At 39.5% G+C, this 20523-nt stretch overlaps 3 protein-coding genes across 4 annotated transcripts; all 3 read right to left on the bottom strand.

The window, feature by feature from the left end:
- Window positions 1-978: 978 nt before the first annotated feature.
- Window positions 979-2768, bottom strand: LOC135638996 (small ribosomal subunit protein eS28). 2 transcript variants are annotated; one of them, XM_065152659.1, is made up of 2 exons: window positions 2641-2768; window positions 979-1367 (listed from the first exon to the last, which is right to left on the bottom strand). In XM_065152659.1, the coding sequence occupies exon 2, from the start codon at window positions 1364-1366 to the stop codon at window positions 1169-1171; it is 198 nt and encodes a 65-aa protein (XP_065008731.1). In that variant the 5' UTR covers window position 1367; window positions 2641-2768; the 3' UTR covers window positions 979-1168. The 2 variants fall into 2 exon arrangements, with proteins under 2 accessions (XP_065008731.1, XP_065008732.1); XM_065152660.1 differs by lacking the exon at window positions 2641-2768 and adding an exon at window positions 1755-1779.
- Window positions 2769-3363: 595 nt separating this feature from the next.
- Window positions 3364-14053, bottom strand: LOC103984974 (uncharacterized). Its single transcript, XM_009402571.3, has 20 exons — window positions 12641-14053; window positions 12285-12488; window positions 11110-11214; window positions 10936-11001; window positions 10687-10851; window positions 9911-9985; window positions 9645-9799; window positions 9358-9493; window positions 9200-9269; window positions 8995-9122; window positions 8855-8911; window positions 8305-8490; window positions 8074-8166; window positions 6909-6994; window positions 6759-6825; window positions 6555-6621; window positions 6325-6461; window positions 4683-4774; window positions 4506-4572; window positions 3364-3893 (listed from the first exon to the last, which is right to left on the bottom strand). The coding sequence occupies exons 1-20, from the start codon at window positions 13883-13885 to the stop codon at window positions 3729-3731; spliced, it is 3366 nt and encodes a 1121-aa protein (XP_009400846.2). The 5' UTR covers window positions 13886-14053; the 3' UTR covers window positions 3364-3728.
- Window positions 14054-15141: 1088 nt separating this feature from the next.
- LOC103984973 (tubulin alpha-3 chain) lies at window positions 15142-18294 on the bottom strand. The gene is made up of 5 exons (XM_009402570.3): window positions 18047-18294; window positions 17302-17516; window positions 16996-17195; window positions 15694-16202; window positions 15142-15611 (listed from the first exon to the last, which is right to left on the bottom strand). The coding sequence occupies exons 1-5, from the start codon at window positions 18157-18159 to the stop codon at window positions 15296-15298; spliced, it is 1353 nt and encodes a 450-aa protein (XP_009400845.1). The 5' UTR covers window positions 18160-18294; the 3' UTR covers window positions 15142-15295.
- Between the last annotated feature and the right edge of the window lie 2229 nt (window positions 18295-20523).

The raw sequence follows: 20523 nt of genomic DNA, 5'->3' as shown, positions 1-20523 counted from the left end.
CAATGGACAAGTAGGGATATAAAGTCCCAGATATGATGAAAATGCTATGGCAGTGAATCGAAAATGGAAGAGTTCAAGGCAGCAGTCCCCAAATTTCTCATGGTAAAACATGTTACCTAAAGCCAACAATGCATTCCAGGTGGACATGGTACTATATCTACCTATCATTACAATAAGAACAATAAGAAGAAAAGAGGTGACAATCATCAGATCAAATAAACTAGATGGAACATTTAAAGGTTGCAGTGAGTGTGTGGAGATGATGTCTCAGGTATGGCACTGATGATGATGAATCTTTGAAATGCTTTGGTTTTTGTGATCAGTTTTGTTTTAGTTTTTCATGTATATTCTTTGCATACATGAATTTATACATGTAGTGTTTGGCTCTATATATTCTTTAAACAATAAATAAATGCAGGTGAAGTTACAAGCAAATGCAATTTTGAATGTCTGGATTTTTACCATGTGATTGCATGATACAAATGTTGTGGTTCAGATGATTTTTTTTCCCACATAGCCTCCTAAACAAAATCCATATATTACACTAGCTATTAGTGCATTTGGCAAAATCATCAACAAATCATTACCAATTAAAGCAGAGATCTTACTAAAACCATTATCTGCAACAATATTTCAACTTTAACAGCCATAATAGTAGATTTAATCCAGCTATGCCAGTCAGTAAAAATGAGGAACAAATGCAATTATTTTGAGAGGCTATATTAGATTTTATATTTGGAGTTTCTAGTGTTGCAAGAATCAATCTGGATAATATATACACATCACGTTCATGCTCAAGGTGTTGGTGCGATTTCAGAAGCATTAGGTAATTCAAAGAAAACATAGGAGCTGAAATGCGATTTCATCTGAGAGGAACAAATTGACATCCATGCTCAATCCACGGCTCATTCCAAGAGAAAACATTTTTGATGGAGTGAGTACATGCAATAAATTAAGACCAGACACAAACACCACAGCGAATTAAAATATTATGGGTTCATACCAAAACAGAACATAGAGCAGTTTCTCAAATTTTCAACACAATCCATGCGACAAAAAAAATGAACAAAACCCACTGAGCCGATAATACAAGTTTGTAGACAAATAGAAATAGCCTACTGAAGTAGGCAAGAAAGACCATAGAGTATCATAATAATAATTACTATTATCAGCGCAATCTCCTAGCCTCCCTTTCAGATTCAAGAAGGGTAAGGATATCACCTTCCCTCACGGGGCCCTTTACGTTCCTCATGATCAGCCGGTTTTGGTCATCCAAAAACTTAACCCTAACCTGGGTAACCTGACCTCTAGATCCAGTGCGGCCCATCACCTTCACCACAACTGCAAGCTTAGCTTGAGTATCCATGCTGTTCATATCGGTACGCAATGCAATCAGATAAGAGTGCTCATCATAATTCCCACTTCCAAAGAAAACAAAGAACCAAATAATGGCACGACAATGAAAACGAAATTACAAGAAAAGAAACATGAAGAGTGTGCCACCATTTGAAGTGCACTTGTGTCAACTAAGTTTCTCATTGCCATAAATGGAAAGTGATGTAAGTTATCATATTACATGGCAACTTGCAGAACACCATCAGCAGGAAAGTAGCATCCTTGTGCTAGTTGTTCTGACAGTGTATATACGATGACCTCTATGATATATTTTGATGAAGTAGTGAAATCTGTACTGAATGAAATAAATTAAAACCCACTAGTTTAGTGATGAAAATTAACTCAGTAGAATATATGACCTATGATGAGGGTGTGTTTGGCTTACGGTGGAGGTGGCGCAAAATTAAACAAGGCATCATAGAGCTTGAGATCTGATCAATCAAAGAAAACAAGTTTTAATTAACCCTTTGTAAAGAACATGGAACTCGGTTAAATAGCCTTACTTTTCTTTAGTTTGGTCACTTAACTAGCTGGCTAACTCAATTATTAGATCAACAAAGAAAACGAGAGTGAGCTACTGTAACCCGCTCTCCAGGACAAGTAATTATCCAGGTTAACTATTCTAATTAGGTAAAATTAGCCCTTTGAGTAATCAAACCAATAACCACCAGCTTAATCCTGTTTAACCCAAAACCAAACTAAGTCAAATAGCTGTGTGCTCTCTTTTTAAGGTGCTTGAAACAGACTGTCAAGTGATGTTTCTTCGCCAACCTCTTCTTACATGGGAAAAATTACAGACACTTCGATTAACTTAAGCATAAAGCATATCAAGCCAATGATTCTAAGTGGTCAACCAGTACGAGATCGAGATCTAAATTCATGTATATATCAAACAACAGCACAACTGCCCATTAGACCACAACATCAAAGAAGTAAACAACTAAAGATGCAAATCATATCAACAAACAAACAACTCACTGCAAATCATATCAAACAAACAAACAACTCGAAGCTTATTTAAGACTCAGATCATCGTAACCAACTAAACATGCAAATCATGCGCTACAAGAAATTAATTAGCGTACAAGTCCTCCACAAATCGAAAAAATTCGATAGAAGACTGAGAGAACCGACAATCAGTATTGCTGGATGACAGAATACAAACTACCAGGACATCACAACATCCACTGATAAATCGATAACAAGCGAAAAAAGAACTGGGGACTCGGAAGCAATCGCACGCACCTACGATCTCTCTCGCGTAGGGGGCGATGGGTAACCGAAGGCGGCCGCGGGAGAAAGCAGAACAAGAACAACCCTAGTCAGGTTTTATTTATAGGCGCCATCGACCGAGGGCTTCAGACTCTGGGCCGCGAGTCAAAAAGGCCTGCTTAACAGGCCGGTTCGAGCCGAGATGACCTAAGCCTGGCTAATTACATTGAGATGGATTCTTCCAGAAGTCTATCCCGGTCCAAGAACATGAGAATAAAGGACTACTAATTAATAATATGTATAACTCACTGCTAAGAATACAATTCAGACCATTCAAAGGCAATATTATTGATAATAAAATACAAATTGTATAATATTAAAATTATTATAAAAAAATACTCAGATCTCCTCCAAGGATATAAGCTTTTACAGATAATAGCATTGTGAACTTGAGATAATAATAGCAATTTCAACCTTTTTTATTTTTGTTATTTGAGACTTGTGATGCATTTTATATCTTTTTGATGAAACTTTTAATGTAGTAATTATTTATTATTCTTTCAATTTCATGCGCATGATAGAACAGAAATCCTAACACATCTGCAATATTAGGGCAGAGACCAAAGGGATCAACAAGTCAAGGAAACGCAAGCACTAGAGTAGAGCTACTCATCAATGGTGAGAATAATTCCAAGAGACTGCGATGAGAGAACATTACAGGGATCACACTAACCATCACCAAAAAGACTGGCATCATGACACTTGACCAGAAATCAATTACTCCATGAACATTACAATCATTATAACTGCAGCAGACCGTTTTGATCAATACTTCCACTATAACCGGTAAGATTCAACAGAAGAGAATCTTTCTTCACCCTTCACAATGTACACCTCAGATGACAAACATGTATTCCAGCTGTTGATTTTATACATCACCCCACCAAAATTGCAAAATTCTCTTGAAACTTAAATAAAACTCGATCGAACAATGCCCTCACACTTGATTCAACTTGATGAATAGACATAAAGAATGATAAGCAAAAGCAATAATGATGTAAAGTAGGAAGGCACACAAACCATAAGAAAGAACAGTTTCCCCAGTGGGGGCACCGGAAAGGTTACGAAGATAGTATAGACTGCAGCGCGAGTTGCTGCTGAGGCTGCAACGTAGACCAGGTTGAGGCGAGGACAGATGGTGGCAATGTCTGTTGAATCTGCCTCAAGAGACTGATCATCCGGCTAACAGTTTGTTCTGTGGCCAGATCATTTCCTGCACACAAAACCTAGACGAAAAAACAAAAGAATTCACTATCTCAGGTGACAATCAAACAACATCAAATTGCCGCTAAAAGTAGTACAACCATTAGACGGTATCCAAAGGACTACATGGCAAAATAGCTATTGCCGAAAAACCAATCTGACATTTTGTTACTATTGATAGGGCTAGGAAGGTATTCAAGTGCAACAGCCGACAGCAAGTAGCCAAGGACATGTAAAATCATCCTGGTAAACACTGCAACTTTGACAAAGATCAAAAGATTTTTGGAGTATCAATGAAGGTTTAAAAGATTTTTGGAGTACCAATGAAGGCTCAATCATGATACAAGCACAGCAGAAAAACTTCATACCACTACCCAACATGAAAATGGGTTAAAATTTTTGTATCATCAAAGGTTCTGTGATGCTAAAAGCACTGTGCAAAACCCCGTACTGCTACTAGACGGAAGACAGGATAAAATTTGACTATCAATAAAGTTTCTGTCATGATAAAAGCATACAAGGTTGAGCTTCATAATGCCACTGATAACAATCACTATACAATTATATTTTAGAACTAGTGGGAGAATATAAATCACTTTACCACAGAAATGAAAGGGGGGAAACTAATAGCTCACCTCGGCAAATACAGAAACTATTTTAGGAATATGCTGGTTGTTTGGTCCTAAGAGCTCCCTATCCGATCTGTGGAGAGAATTCATGGTTAATATTCAGTGTAATACCAAACCAAAAAATGAATTAGAAGCTATGATGGATCAAATATTCTAATTTCCAGTCACAAATCAGGGAGTTACCTTTCAAGCATTGAGCAAAGTTGTTCATGAACAATTTTGGCCTCAATTAAATCATTTTTAATCGGTAAGCAGCTTAACCAAGCAGGAAAAACCTATCAAATCCAAATGTATAGCAGAATTAACATCGAGAAATGTCGTCAGTTTGCATTGCATTCATGAAAGTCCAACAAGTGTGGCAATGAGAAAAGTACATACAGGCAGTGTACAATGATATCCAGTGCAAAATAATATTCTAATACACCTGATTGCAGCCTCAGGAATAATCTGACAATTTCCTTTGACATACTAAATTAAAGATAAGTACAATAACAAAAAAATAGGAGCAGAGTGATATCCAGTGCAAATAGAAAGTTGACCGACAAAATGACCTTACAATAAGAACTAAAACACAACAATTAAGTTAGAAAACAGACGCACACGAATTTCAAGAATGGTACACCAGAAGCAAGGCTGCATGAAAACACTATCAAATTCTGATGTGCATCGGAAGTGTCCAATATGGAAAGAAAAAGGAGAAACACAGATGAATAAAATAAAATTTTAACATATTATAAGTAGATAATATTTTTTATGTTGTGGAACTTAAAGTATTAGAAGTTTTTATAAGATTTATAAATAAAAAGGCAAAATTTCAATGTCAAATCATCAGTAACATATAGAATTGATCTTTAGAGAGATTGATGAGTCCTCATGAATAGATATCCATCCAACATGATTTATGGGTGCGCAATTGAGGATCCAAATAACTTCCATGTACAATAAATAGCCCAGCAAGTCAAAATTTGAGTATCAAAATGACTTCCCAAGGGCACTAAAACAAAATAGTACAGCAAGTCTCATTTTGCTCAAACAGAAACACAATCATCTCAATTATGCAATAACAGAAGATTAACAAGGAATCCAAGAATATCCATGCAAACCACCATCATTTGACAAAATTTGACATTTAAATATATAAGATTTTAATAAATTTGTGGAACCATAATGTAGAATTACCCAAGAAATGATAGTTTGCCTTTTCTTAAGCTGTATCCGGTTCAGAGTTAAGGAGGGTTAAGTTGATTTAAATCAAAGGCTTTAGAGTTAATGAAGGTAAAATCAACCAGATCAATGGGCTTTAACTCGGATGACCTGTGATAAAATAAATCATCTTGAAATAATCCTATCTAATTTCCCCTGCCAACCTAGATAACTCACTTTTTAACAATCAAATTAAACAAGTAAATCACAATTGACCACTGTAGCATTACTTTGACATGGATTATACTTCAATTGCAAACCATACAAAGATTTGGAGGAAATTGACAAACAAAAAGATGTCTTGCAACTAATGAAAAATCTGAGGACAACAGTATAAATAGTTCAAGCTCATAGAGCTGTTAATATAATTGGACAAATATTTAGAGTTGGCTACAAAAATACCTCATTCAGATAGACCGATTAAAAATTATACAATGAGAAAACATTAGAGATTAAGAAATTCACCGTTATAGAATGAGAAGAGAGAGAGAGACACTATGATCTCTCTAGCTAATAATACCGTTGCCATCAACTACCAATACCTTTTATGCAAAATATAAGCTTTTAATAGATTATAAGATACAACTATATAGGACAAAAATAAGAGAGCACACAAAGCTACCTTAGCTGCATCAATACCATCACGATGGAACTGACATATTTTGCCAAGAGCAGAAACTGCATTGTCATATGCCATCACATTGTCTGGGTGCAATGCATCAGGATGTCTAATCACATTATCCAACCTCGACAAGGCCTCTACATAGAGGAAGAAAACATTGCACAAATAAACATGAGGGATCACCAAAGACGTGAACTTCTATGTGAATAACATAATTCACATTAAGCTACCTCCGACAAGAGGCCGAAACACAGAAGAACCAAATTCAGCACAAACACCAACTCCATAAACAGCAGCCTGGAAAAGCAAAAACAAGAACTTATAACTAACAACCGTAATCTCATGATGGTGGTAATTATGAGTATGTATCCCAGTTAAACAAAAAGTACACACTAGGTATATAAGATGGATCAAAGGGAAGAATGAACCCAAACCTGCCTAACATCTGCATTCTCATCATTGCATGCTTCTAATAGGAAAGGAAGATAGGTGTCATAATACCTGTCAAAAAGAAACAGATAATATGAACACACAGATACTAAGCACAATTACTAAAATAATCCGCTGATTGAAAAGAAAAATACTTCAGAGCTGCTTCCTGGCATTGTTCTGCGACATCATCAAAAATGCAAATGGCAATCCTCCTCTCCTCAGCTGTTTTATCCTTGCCCTGTATGCAAAAGACAATGCATAACCATGCCATAGAGAAAGTTTCATGAAGATGAATTTAACTATTAAAAAGCAGAATCTACTATTTTCAATTCATATCACAACAAGATCATAAGACAGAGCAAAAAGAGCTTGGTAACTATAGCAAGAAAGCTTTTAAATACAATTCCAGACGAACAACTCTGATATGCATGGATAAAATACTAGATATATGAAAGCTTCTAAATGCAATTCCAGATGAACTCCAATATGCATGGATAAAATACTAGCCATGTTCCATTAGCATGAAACTATGAAAAATATAATAATGCAATTGTGAATATTTGTTAACAGTCTTCCAAACATGGGGGTCAAAAAGTAGGAGACCTAGGTTGAAAGTTGCATAAAAATTAAACAAATAAGAAAATTGGAAGTGTCTAATTTGTGAATCCACTTCCTCAAATTGCACACAATATGAAGAAAAAAAATCATACATACTTGGGAGTGAATTAGCTCATTTGTGGATTCCACAATCTATAGATTGATGACTTAATTTCTAATCACTAATAACAGTCCATTTTAAGATTCCAACATCAAAGAAACATTTAAGTTACTACATTATCACTCTTATGATAGTTTAGGATTTGATGTACAAGGGAAGCCACATTGTTAGAGGAGCATTTGTCTGAGACAAGCACAGACTACGAAGTCCTTCAAAAAAGAAAAAGATGCAGGACACAGACCCTGATTCTCTTCGTCTTCATCTTATTGTTTGTTGTATTGTTAGTTCTTTTTTAAATCTTTTACATGCTTCATTGTGTTTTCATTATCTGCTGATTGTCGCAACTGCTGAGTAGGCAGAACTACATAACTGTGCCAAACCAAGTCCAATTGAAATCTACTTTGCATAACTTCTGGATGCCATGCTTATACTAATAAAATGTTTTTCAAAAGCCTTTAACATCAACAAAAAAATGTTAACATAGCTGAAGAACATAGGTATCCAGAAGTTCCATAAAATACAGTAGATGACTAAAGGTATGCAATATCCAAACATCTTATACAATATGCTGAACATACAGAAAGCTTTGGAGAGTTTACCAGCATCGGAGTTATGTATAAAGATAGCTCATCAAAGAATGGATTGAAAGAAGCCTTGAAGGTCTTAATCAAAGTGCCTAGGCAATCCCCAACCTGAAATGCAATAACCAGGGCAGATAAAAAATGGGCAAGATTTGATTTCACAAAGTAACTACTGTTGCATTAAAACACATTTAAAACAAAACAATTTTACAAAAATCCAGTATAATTCTGTATCAATTCATTATTAACCTGATCAAACACTTCTTCCTCCTCCTCATTTTCCTCCTTGAGCATTTCCTCTTCCTCTGCATCAAAGTCTTCTGCCTTTGTTCGTTCTGCCCTTTCCTTTTTCCTAGCCGCACTAGCTGTTATCACATGTTTTATTTGGTCAACTATGCTTCTGACCTGGTTTTCACTAAGAAGCAACCCAGCAAGCTGCAAAAAACAAACATAGAAGTTGCAACCAACAATTAGGACCGGTTTACATTTTTATCTGTAGCAACACAAGGAGATGATAAATTATCATAATCTAGGATACCAAAAAAAACTGCATGGTCCCTTGTCTTGGATGATAAAACATTTATTTTCCTCATGAAAGGTCGAGGTTTGATCCCCATGCATGCAAGCTGGGCATACTCATGCAGTGTTTTCTTCCTTATTGTTGGCTCTTATGGGCTTTGTGTGACTAAGTGTGTCTGAATGGTTCGTTTAGCTTACTTCCATATGTGGATCACCTTCTGGGCCTAGTGTTCCTTCTAAAAGGAAATTACAATAAAGCAACTTTAAGACAAGGATATACCTGCATGCACTCATTAAGTGAATCCAGCATGCTTGCACAGATTTCTGTTTCTGGTTCCTGCAAAAAGATGATGCCGATAGATCAAAAACCTCACATGTCATAAGACAAATAACATCATTCCATCAGATAGCACGAATAACCTTTTGCAATGCTTCAACTAGAGCTGGAATTATATAATCTGCTAACTGCTTAACATATGATTCATCACGGCCTTGAGATTGCCCCTTTTCAACTGCTAGTTTTGCCGATCGAAGTAGTTCTGGCATGGCTACGGATAAGCAGAAATAAACCAAACCATCAATACGCAGAATGTTATAAAAAAATGAAGAAAAAAAAAATAGATACCTGCAACAGCAGCCTTCCTCACTTCTTCATGGAAATAAAATTTAAGAAGAGGTACCAATGTAGGAGCCACCTGAATTTAGTTTGCATTATATAGCATTAGTTCCCCTAGAGGCAAGTCAATTCCATTATCAAAAAGTATGGCAATGGTCATAACCAACCTGATCGATCCATGGATAAAAGCCCTCCTTTAGCTCATCAGCATAGCAACAAAGCATGTTACAGGCTGTGGCTTTCTCCTCCAAGACACTAGTCCGAATACCTATCCTTTTATCTCCAAGAGTGATGGTTTCAACACTGCATACGAATGCAGAAGTAAGAAACATCATAGCATATGTTCATGACAATCTTAAATATTACAGTCAACATTTTGACCAGACCAGCTCAATGAACAAGCAGAAAGAAATATGATTTGTTTTCTTTTTATATTTTGCACCAAGAAACAAACCTTTCATCATCTGAATCTTCTATATCATCATCAGAATCTGCTGAAGTAATAGTCACATCTGGTTTCAGCTGAGCAGACTGAAGCAATGGAGGCATAACAACACTCATGTATGGCAGAAAATCCTGTCCTAAGCATTTGCATAACCTGGCCCAGGCCTATTAAAGAACAAGAATGATTACATTGGAAACATCATTTGTCTTGCATATTATGATTACATTGGAAATATCATTTGTCTTGCATATTAAGCCATGGGAGCTAAAATACACCTGAAGCATGTAGCTTATAGTAGGGTCATCTGTCTCCATCTGTGATCCTTGTAATGCCATAAGAACCTCCATAACCTGGCACATGATAACAGTAAAATTATGACTGTTAAGCCTAATAAACAATAACATCATAAGCAAAAATAGTTCAGTACAAACTACAGAGAGACAAACACACTCTTCATGAACTTCCCAAAAATACAAAGACTAACTCTTCAAAGAAAAAAGAGGAAGCTCAAGAAGTTGTTATTGACAGACTAATAATTAGCCACTCGTCGGTACTAATGAGGTTTCAAAAAGCAACAAACTACTTGGAACTCCCAGTACTTAAACAGAAACCTGTACCTACTAGTTAATACCATAACTCTCAAAGTTCATGCTGTAATTTCAGCTAAAGGCATTATTAAAGGCTAAAGACCTCATTCTGTCACCATACTCAACACAAGAAGGTGTAATATCTTAAATTTCATCAAAATTTTAAAAATAAAAACAGAATCTCATTTTTAACATGCTACAACAACCATGAACAAGATTCATGTAAAATTTAAAACTAGAGAACTTAATAAACTTGAAGTACCAGTAAGATATATCAAAAAGAAAACAAATTGTTGGAATGTGAATCTGAAGCTCACATAAAATAGTAGCATGTAAACAACTCAACAAATAGAAGATAACATAAAAGAGCAATCTGTATAATCCTCTGCCTTTATTCACACAAGAGACTTCTCAAATATGTACCACAGGTGATACATCAAAAAATTTTGAAAAAGTGATTGCACCTGTTTAGCATCATCCCTGAACTTATCCTTGCCCACTGCCATTCCAACCAAACTTATGCACTCCATCGATTTCGCACGAAGCATCCGATTTGACTTGTTAGTAGCATTCATTAAAATAACCTTGAGATATGGCATAACAGCATCATAATACTTCTGGAAATGTTCCTGCAGTTCAATTTTTTGTCAGAAACTCTCTGGTCAATAGCACATTTGACAAACAGTTTAACAAAGATGGTTTTAAACAAGTACTTGTGATGAATCTGCCACTGAAGCCAAAGCTGTTAAAGCTCCTTCTTGAACCATCTGCTTCCCATTCTGAATAAAACAATTACAAATTTCATGATTATCTTTAAGTTCTAACCCCAAAGCTGAGCAAGGACATATTGATAGTTTACTAGATCAATGCAAATTTCGAATCTATACCTGCAACAACACAAGTAACTTGCCAACAATCCCATCTAGGTAAGGTGTCAAGATATCAGGAGTGCAGTTCTCGCAGAAATTCAAAACTGCCGAAGCTGCATGTGCCTGAGGAATCAATCAATACAATTTGAGAAAGGATGACCCAGGATATTTTGAATTCAAGTATATTTTCAAGAAGCATGTACATTACATATAAAGAAACACACAATGAATGACAAATTTAAGCAACCAAAACACATGAAAAATTGCTTAAGTGTAAAAGAAAAGGAATGAGCCAACTTCTCAACCTATTACAGTTACAACATCTTACTTCCCTTGAAATTATCTGGCAATTTAAGTAAGACATTGTCCATTTCTACAGGATTTATAGTCCAAACAAAAAATAAAAAAGAGAAGACAAACAAGAAATTCTTAACTAGGATTTTCCACTCACTATATTCAACCAATGAGTGGCACAGGACACCTTTTAGATTAATGTCATAATAATCTCTATCATGTAACATATATTCTGCTATGCGTCTAATTGATTAACCAAATTTAAAGATGGTCAAAAGAACTAACAAATAAAACCATGCAGGCAAAACATAAACCAGATATTAGGAGTTAAACAGAACCACATAGAAAATCCTCATATTAAGCTGATTTTTGCAAACCAAATAGAGTTTCAAGGATACACAAAAAACCATGTTGTTCCATAAGCTACGTGATCATCACTCAGGACTCGTTACACTGTTACTTTTCTTATTCAAATAGTGATCATACTTGTGTCTAACTGGATGCTTTGGGGCACTCACAAGCTGATGTAAGCCTTACAATGGCCCTTAGCTATAATCAATTGTCCAATAAAAGTATAAAAGGTTTGTTGTTAGTTCAGACAAGAATAATCAGTTTACATAAGCTGGCAAAGCTAAGTTCACAAATTGAATTCATCAGTCTTGTTGAAAGGAATCAGTTGGAATAATCTTGAATTAATAAAACTCATCCAAAGGTCAGCTGCAAAACAATATGACAAATATCATAAGAACTTATCATAGAATCTACAAATTCTTCATCGTTTCTACAACAGACAACACCTTCTTAACTAAAAAGAGTGATTTGGATTAGTCCATCTATATCTGTAGTTAGACAACACAAAATCATAAATAACAACTATTAATCCTCTCTAGACCACTTGCCTGCACACGGGGATTCTGGAAATCATCCATTGCTGATGCCAATGCTGGGAGCACACTCTGGTGATACTGAACTTGCAAATCTGGCCCCAAATCCGTTGACAACTGTCCAACAGCATTAATTGCCGCCCAGCGAACTCGAGGATGGGGATCTTGAAATGAGCTTAGGACCATAGTCACCACCTGCTCCAGGTTTTTTAACATCACCTGTACGTGAAGAGAATGCAAACAGAATATAATAAACAACATTTATGCTAGTAATACTACACTTACACCATCTTAAAGAAACTCCAATTATGATGACAACAAATCCTATCTTTTTGTCAAATCGATGATAAAGTAGTTAAAGATCAGAGTACTTTTGAGCAGCCTTCAGCGATCTGAGCAAGAGTGATGAGAGCTGCATGGTGTTTCTGCCACTCAGGAGCGGCCAGGTAGGCTGGTAGCAGCTCAGATGCAACTGGAACAATTGTGTTTCCACCAACAGCAATGGCAAGACGGTCGAGGCACTCCTGGGCCATGCCATAGTTACTAGTCTCCCCTGCATCCTCATCCTGAACCTCGGCAGTGTGCCAGGCAGGTTCATCCTCAATATCTAGCAGCATCTTCATGAGCACAGCAAAGAGCCGGCTGACGAACTGGGGGAGCTTCCGCATCATCCCAGGAGCACGCTCCCTGGCCTCCGCAAGGGTGATAACAAATTCAATCGCCAGGTGGCGCGTGCCCTCCTCAAGCCCATCGGCCTCAGCGATCTGCAGCATGGCACCAACGACATCAGCAAGCTGGCGGCGGAGGAACCGTGGCTCGGCTCCGGCAAGCTCCACAAGGAGCTCAAGGGCTTCCTGAGCGGCGGCCTCCTGCCCGGAGTTGAGGGACTCGGTGAGCGTGCGCATCATGGCGGGTAGGAGATCCGCGAGACGGTTGCGATCGGCGGCAGACTCGAGGGAGGTAACGAGGTTGACAGCTGCAGAGAGGGCGGCAACACGGACATCGGGGGACGAAGGGTGGGATAAGGCGGCAAGAAGGAGAGAGTGGAGGGTGGGGAGGTGGGGGCCGATGAACGAGGCATCGTCGGCGAGGACGTAGGCGATCTGGGCGAAGACGAGAAGGGCAGACTCCTGCAGGCGGGTGGTGGACTCGGGGGAGGACACGGCGTGAAAGAGGAAGGGGAGCAGGTCGGTCCAGTCGGCATCGGGGAGGAGAAAGACGGCGAGGGCGGAGATGGTGTCGGCGACCTTCTTGGCGATGGAGCGGTCGGGCTCGCGGTGGAGGACGGAGAGGAGGTGGGACTTGAGGGAGGAGTGGGAGGAGGGGGAGAGGCGGGGCCAGAGGGGGGAGTCGGCGTCGCCGCTGCCGCGGTGGGTGAGGAGCTTGCGGAGGAGGACAGCGGACATGGCTCGGAGGTCGGGGGAGGGGGAGGAGTGGAGGACAGAGACAAGCTTGAGGGCGAGGGCGTCGGGGTGGTGGTCGCGGCAGAGGTTGAAGAGGGACTCCGCGTGGGTGCGCTGCTCGTTGGAGGCCGACATCAACTGGCCTATGAGCGACTCGAAGGGCCCCGATTCCGCCGCCCCGAGAATTGCGGCAATCTGCTGCTGTTGATCCATGCTTGTACCGGTGGAAGAAGACGAAGGCGGAGAAGAAGAAAGATGATGTTTTGGAGTCGAGAGAGATCGGGGAAGTCGGGCGGGCACTCGCTCGCACTGTCTCTCTCTCTCTGGCTCGTGGATTTGGGGGTTTGTCGACCCCTTTTATGGTTAGGGTTTTGGAGATGAGAGAAAGAGATGGAGGGGGCGGATTAAGACGTGGGTGAGATGGGCTGTAACTGTTAATTAAGTGAGTTTAATTGACACGGCCCGAACTGTGTATTTTTGGATAGAAAGAGTCGTTCGAATATTTTTTTTTTTACTTTTATTTGAAACAATAAAATTTTATGATTTTTTTTAAGTTCTTTCTTAAAAAAAAAAAGATATATCAATATTTTTTTTATCATCTTCCGTATTTTAAAAATGTGTATATATATGATTTATGAATGAATAACATTAGAATCAGACACGATGCGGTGACAAAACTAGTAAGCAAAAGATGACAAGAGGAAGCTAAAATGGCACTGTACATCATCTCCTTTGACGTTGACGTTGCTATTGTTTGAAGTATTAGGAAAGGAAGAGGAGATTAAGGATTGGTTGGGCTTTTGGAGGGATGTAGAAGAGCATCTTTTATAGTATATATATGTATATATATATATATATATACATATATATATGTATATATATATATATACATATATATATGTATATATATATATATATATGTATATATGTATATATATATGTATATATATATATATATTCACTAATTAGATTATTTAAGATTTATTTTGAATTGTCTAAACCATACAAAGTCGAAATAGTAAGAGGAAGAAAAAGTTAAACCTAACTTCGAATCTTGTCCAATTTTAATTTTAGAAGACCTAAGAAAAAGAAGAGTTAGTAGAAACAATAATAGTGAGTGCTCAAAATCTTTTTCCATATATAGGCCTGAATCGAATCAGAGCATCACCGATGTTTTTTCCCATCAACCACCAATATGATTAGTTGATATAAGCATCACCGATATTTTCCCCCATCAACGACTGAGCTACTTGATCGACCAAGTTGTATATGCTGATATATCATATTAGGTCTTTGCCCTATGACAAATCGTGAATTTTTCATGGAGCCAACAAACCTTTAGATATCATATCGACTGTAACTCATTAGTTTAATAACTGATCAGATCTATTCTCATTGGATGTGCGGTATGCGGATGTGCGGAAACTTGAATCCTTAATGAAGCAACTACACTCAAATACACATTTGCATAACCTGAAATAACTGGAACAATTTTAATAAACCCGACATGTGTTTAAAAACAACCAGAAGTCGAGAACATATCGAACGAGGGCTCGACGCTAATCACAAGCTTGAGATATTGCACATCCAACTCAGACCAAATTCTCACAATGCAAACATGACTCAGTAATCCTCTGGCTCATCCTCTTCATCATCTGCACCCTCTGCTCCGACCTCCTCGTAGTCCTTTTCCAGGGCAGCCAGGTCCTCTCGTGCCTCTGAGAACTCACCTTCTTCCATCCCTTCACCGACGTACCAGTGAACGAACGCACGCTTTGCATACATGAGGTCAAACTTATGGTCGATTCGTGAGAACACCTCGGCCACAGCAGTGTTGTTGCTGATCATGCACACGGCACGCTGAACCTTAGCCAAATCTCCTCCAGGAACCACTGTTGGTGGCTGATAGTTGATTCCACACTTAAATCCAGTAGGACACCTTCATGGAATAGGATGAAGCAGTCAATTCCAACCCAAAATAACATATGATGCAATAAGTGGTGATGCTGGTATAAGCTTACCAGTCCACAAATTGGACAGTTCTCTTGGTCTTGATGGTTGCAACAGCGGCATTGACATCCTTAGGCACAACATCTCCTCGGTACATCAGACAGCAAGCCATGTATTTTCCATGCCTTGGATCACATTTGGCCATCATACTGGATGGCTCGAATACTGCATTTGTGATCTCAGGGACAGAGAGCTGTTCATGGTATGCTTTCTCAGCGGAAATAACAGGGGCATAGGAGGACAGCATGAAATGAATTCTGGGATACGGAACAAGATTGGTCTGGAACTCTGTGACATCCACGTTAATGGCCCCATCAAACCTCAGAGAGGTAGTCAAGGAGGATATGATCTGAGATATCAGCCGGTTCAAGTTGGTGTAGGTTGGCCGCTCGATATCCAGAGACCTTCTGCAGATATCGTAGATGGCTTCATTGTCTAAAAGAACTGCAACATCAGTGTGCTCGAGCAAGGAATGTGTGGAGAGGACGCTGTTGTATGGTTCCACAACTGCAGTAGATACCTACAACAAAATACCATAGGATTAACCATCTTTCACAGAAAAGAAAAGACAGAATCAATATTTTCACAAGCATTCACCAACTGGGCCACTAGTACCAACTACACAATATAGAAGCACCAAACAAGAATAGCAACTAAACACCAACTTACCTACCTACCATTGCTCATAAGAATGTATCATTATACAAGGATACTGTATCCATATTCTTCTCAAGGTTCATCACTGAAAGTACATTGCTGGTTAAGGATTTTATGTAGATTCTGGGAAGTTCTTATATTGTTCTTGTGTTCTTGATCAGACTCTATGGCCACAGAAAATGTAAGATAAAATCCTAGTCAGCTTTGTGACAAACTTCAGGAACAAATTGGGACTTAATTTCATTTTCTATTATGAATTCATTAAAATAATTTGATTTATTATGATGCTCCATACTCCATACATAGAAGCACACATTGCGCAATTGGAGACATTTACACCAGAATGCACTAGTTCCAACCTAATTTCATGTGCTTTACAGGAAAATTGATCGATTCATAGATGATTCCACCATGAAATGGAGATGTTATCTGATTGCTAACAATACTCTTCTGATAATAGGATTTTTGGGTTCAGCTAGATCAGATAAAAGTTTATATACTAACAGTAAGCCTTCACTTCAAAGTCTCAAAATATCAGAATAATAATGAAAACGAATCAGAATCAATAACATAGACCTACTTTCCAGAAAAGAGGATCTATCAGACAGTCACGATCAAACTGAAAGTATCAAAGCCTTTGCACAACTTCTTAATACCTGAGGAGAAGGGTATATCGTAAAACCAAGCTTCGACTTCTTCCCATAATCCACAGACAACCGTTCCAAAAGCAAGGAACCCAAACCGGATCCAGTACCACCACCAACAGCATTGAAAACCAAAAACCCTTGCAAGCCAGTACAATTGTCCGCTAGTTTTCTGACACGATCGAGACAGAGATCTACAATTTCCTTCCCAACTGCAGCAGCTCACAAGACCATACAGGGTCAAATCCAAGGTAGGAAAAGGGGACTATTCAAAAGAAAGAAGAGGTGAACATAGCAAACGAAGAACAATATCGATACCTGTATAGTGGCCCCGAGCAAAGTTATTTGCGGCATCCTCCTTCCCAGAGATGAGCTGCTCGGGATGGAAGAGTTGGCGATACGCACCGGTTCTGACTTCGTCGATGACAGTCGGTTCCAGATCTACAAAGATGGCCCTTGGTACATGCTTGCCAGCACCAGTCTCGCTGAAGAAGGTATTGAAGGCATCGGATGCCACCCCTACCGAAGTATCACTGATGGAGACAAGAGATGCGTCAGCCAATAATCACACAAATTGTTCATCAGAGCAGCAAAAAGTAGTCTCCTTCGCGACAATTCCTCAAAGACGCGATCAGGAATGTCACACCAGTGAAACATGCAAGCCATGATTTGCTAAACAAATGAGGGCATAACTCATTTAAGGGACAAAACCAGAAAGGTGCGATCTTTGACATTAACTTTCCACGTTACCTTTTTCTAAAGAATATCATAAATCAGATCTGATACCAAGTTTCAAGTTCATTACGAGATATTGCCAGGTTACAGATATAAATCAGGACTGATTTCGAATAGGAGATCTTGGATATACAGATGATCATTGTCTTCATCTCGAAGGAAAACCCCCAGGATCTCGACATTCCAGGGGCCAAAATCAGCCTAAAACCACCCCCACGAAGGCGACGAATTAATGACACGAAGAACACAACCGGATCTAAAGAAACGGCATAACAACGACAAGAAAAGACGGATGCGCAATATTGAAAGCGGGGAAGATTACAAAGACCTGGGCATGATGCCATCAGGCTGGATGCCGTGCTCGAGGCAGTAGAGCTCCCAGCAGGCATTCCCCACCTGGATCCCGGCCTGACCGATATGGATGCTTATGATCTCCCTCATCTTCTATTCTCCCTCTCCCTTTCTTTCCGTCTCGATCTGGAGCAGAAGCCCTAAAGATTTGTCGGAGGAGCGAGAGGAAGCGGAAGAAAGAGGGGAGGTTTCGCTTTCCTTTGGGCGAAGGACGCAGCGAGGGGAGGCGGGCATTTATTTGGCTCGGGCAGGGGAGAGTGGGACGGACGAGCGGTTCGACCAGATTCGACTGGTTGCTTTGGATTCCGGGCAACTGGTGGGCCCGCGTGCGCGTCGGGGTCCACTGCTCTGCCATTGGGCGCCTATGTTGGGTCGAAAAGACCGGCATGCCCTTCTCCACCGAGTAGTTTTCCCTCTCTCGCCCTCCTTTGATACGTGTTATTCGTTATTTTTACAAAAAAGTCCATGACGTTTGTTAAATGTATCCTCATGTAAACACATAGATACAAAATTCACAACATTTTGGATAATTATTCAGGCACCATCATTAAAAAAAATACTGAAATTAATCTTTTATTTTTTCTTGACACTATCTCATGTCAATTTCAATTAACTTTATTTTTCATCATATAATTTTATAAATCTTGTTAATACCATAACAATAATAATAATTTATTCGATGTAATATGATTTTTGTTATATAATTAATATATCTCATATTACTGATATTATATTATTGCATAATTAATCTATTCAAGATATTCCTACTCTTTGGGGTTTAATATTTATTATTCTTTTATCATTGAGATATTCCTAATAAGATTTTATTATTGTTTATATAGTTTTTATTGTTTCTAGTAATTCTTTTTGCTGAGGGAAGAAGTTGTTGACATTTTGGTGAACTTGATGTGTTCTTGATCTATATGCATAGAGTTGTTTGATATGGCACATATAAGAAAATTGAGATTACGAGAGATTTTTTTTTTAATATCCAAGTTAGTAACTCGAGGTGTATAAGTGTGAACGCTAGTGGTAAAAAAAAATCATCCCCTTTTCATTATGCTAAAAATAAGCTTTTATACCTAATATATAAGAGCAAAATATTTCATAAAATATTCTACATTGGCTTCTTGTTTACGTGGGCAATAAGGGAGGGGGGTGGTGTCAACATAGGGGGTGCGAGTTGTTGAATCTCGTATTTTGATGATGAAACCACTTGATATATGTTTATGATTTAATCTGCGTTTTGAGTGACGCAGGATGCTTCGATCAGGATGAGACAATTAAAGCAGGAAAATCATGTTGTGCCGAAGGAACATGTCAGAAGATTGGACGTCGGGCCGGTGGATCGGTCGACGTATCGACAGAAGGCTTCGGGCCGTGGACTCGGGCATCGGGCCAAGAAGAGCGGGTATTGTGCCAAGGATATCGGAGTTGCAGAGTCAACTGGCCGATTGGGCAATAGGCTGCAGAAGAGGACGATGCGCCGAAGAATCGGAGGAAGCGTCGAGGGACCAATGACATGTCGGACAACTTGGTTAATTGCTTAGGATTAATTGTCTCGATCGAAGTTTTGATTTGTTGTGCAGGATTAACTACGATGAGAGTAAGACAAGCAGCAGGTGTTGCGCCGGAGTCAAGATCATGATCACGTTGGGAGTTCGAGAGTTCGACGGAAGTTCGGACGGTCGTCGGAGGTTCAGCGAGAACAGATCCGAGAAGTCCAGAAGCTTGCCAAGCGAAGCTCGTCGGAACTCGCCAAGTGGATCGTCGCAAAGTCCAGGAGTATGCCGGATGTCTGCAGAAGGATCACCGAGGGTTTATCGGATGATCGACGGAAGTTCGCCGGAAACTCGCCGGAAGAAGCGATTGACGCATCGGAGCAAAGCTGCAGAAGTTGTCTTAGAGTTAATCGTAGTTAGCATGATGATTAAGCTTGAAAATGGGAGGTGATCCCATTAGCTTAATCTTGGGGCAATTGGGCCCCTGAAAAGATTCAAATTGGGCCGAATGGAGCGAACCATTCGGACCCTGATTGCACCAGGCGGTGCAACCGCCCCAGCCAAGAGGTGCAACCGTCCAGAGCTCAGTCTTCGAGCTAGACTGGGCGGTGCAACCTCCTCTGTCAAGAGGTAGCACCGCCAGAGCTCAAGTTTCGAGCTCTGCCAGGCGGTGCAACCACCGAGCTCAGTCTTCGAGCTCTGGCAGAGAGGTGCATCAGCCTGAGCTCAGTCTCGAGCTCTGCCAGGTGATGCAACCAACGAGCTCAGTCTTCGAGCTCTGGCAGAGAGGTGCATCAGCCTGAGCTCAGTTTCGAGCTCTGCCAGGTGATGCAACCACCGAGCTCAGACTTCGAGCTCTGCCAGGCGGTGCAACCACCGAGCTCAGTCTTCGAGCTCTGCCAGGAGGTGCAACCATCGAGCTCAGTCTTCGAGCTCTGGCAGAGAGGTGCAA

The sequence above is a fragment of the Musa acuminata genome, chromosome BXJ3-5, assembly GCF_036884655.1.
Source record: "Musa acuminata AAA Group cultivar baxijiao chromosome BXJ3-5, Cavendish_Baxijiao_AAA, whole genome shotgun sequence".
NCBI classification, from domain to species: domain Eukaryota; kingdom Viridiplantae; phylum Streptophyta; class Magnoliopsida; order Zingiberales; family Musaceae; genus Musa; species Musa acuminata.
Note: the sequence above shows the minus strand (reverse complement) of the source record. Positions and strands in the feature narration are given on the sequence as shown.

Coding starts and splice junctions, on each gene's coding strand:
- LOC135638996 (XM_065152659.1), bottom strand. CDS start 1,366: ATGGATACTCAAGCTAAGCTTGCAGTTGTGGTGAAGGTGATGGGCCGC.
- LOC103984973 (XM_009402570.3), bottom strand. CDS start 18,159: ATGAGGGAGATCATAAGCATCCATATCGGTCAGGCCGGGATCCAGGTG. Junction 17,196..17,301: donor TGCTCGGGGCCACTATACAG/GTATCGATATTG, acceptor GAGCTGCTGCAG/TTGGGAAGGAAATTGTAGAT. Junction 15,612..15,693: donor ACTGTCCAATTTGTGGACTG/GTAAGCTTATAC, acceptor TATTCCATGAAG/GTGTCCTACTGGATTTAAGT.
- LOC103984974 (XM_009402571.3), bottom strand. CDS start 13,885: ATGGATCAACAGCAGCAGATTGCCGCAATTCTCGGGGCGGCGGAATCG. Junction 9,123..9,199: donor GAGGAAGGCTGCTGTTGCAG/GTATCTATTTTT, acceptor GCTTATCCGTAG/CCATGCCAGAACTACTTCGA. Junction 4,775..6,324: donor ATGGTATTGATGCAGCTAAG/GTAGCTTTGTGT, acceptor TGGATTTGATAG/GTTTTTCCTGCTTGGTTAAG.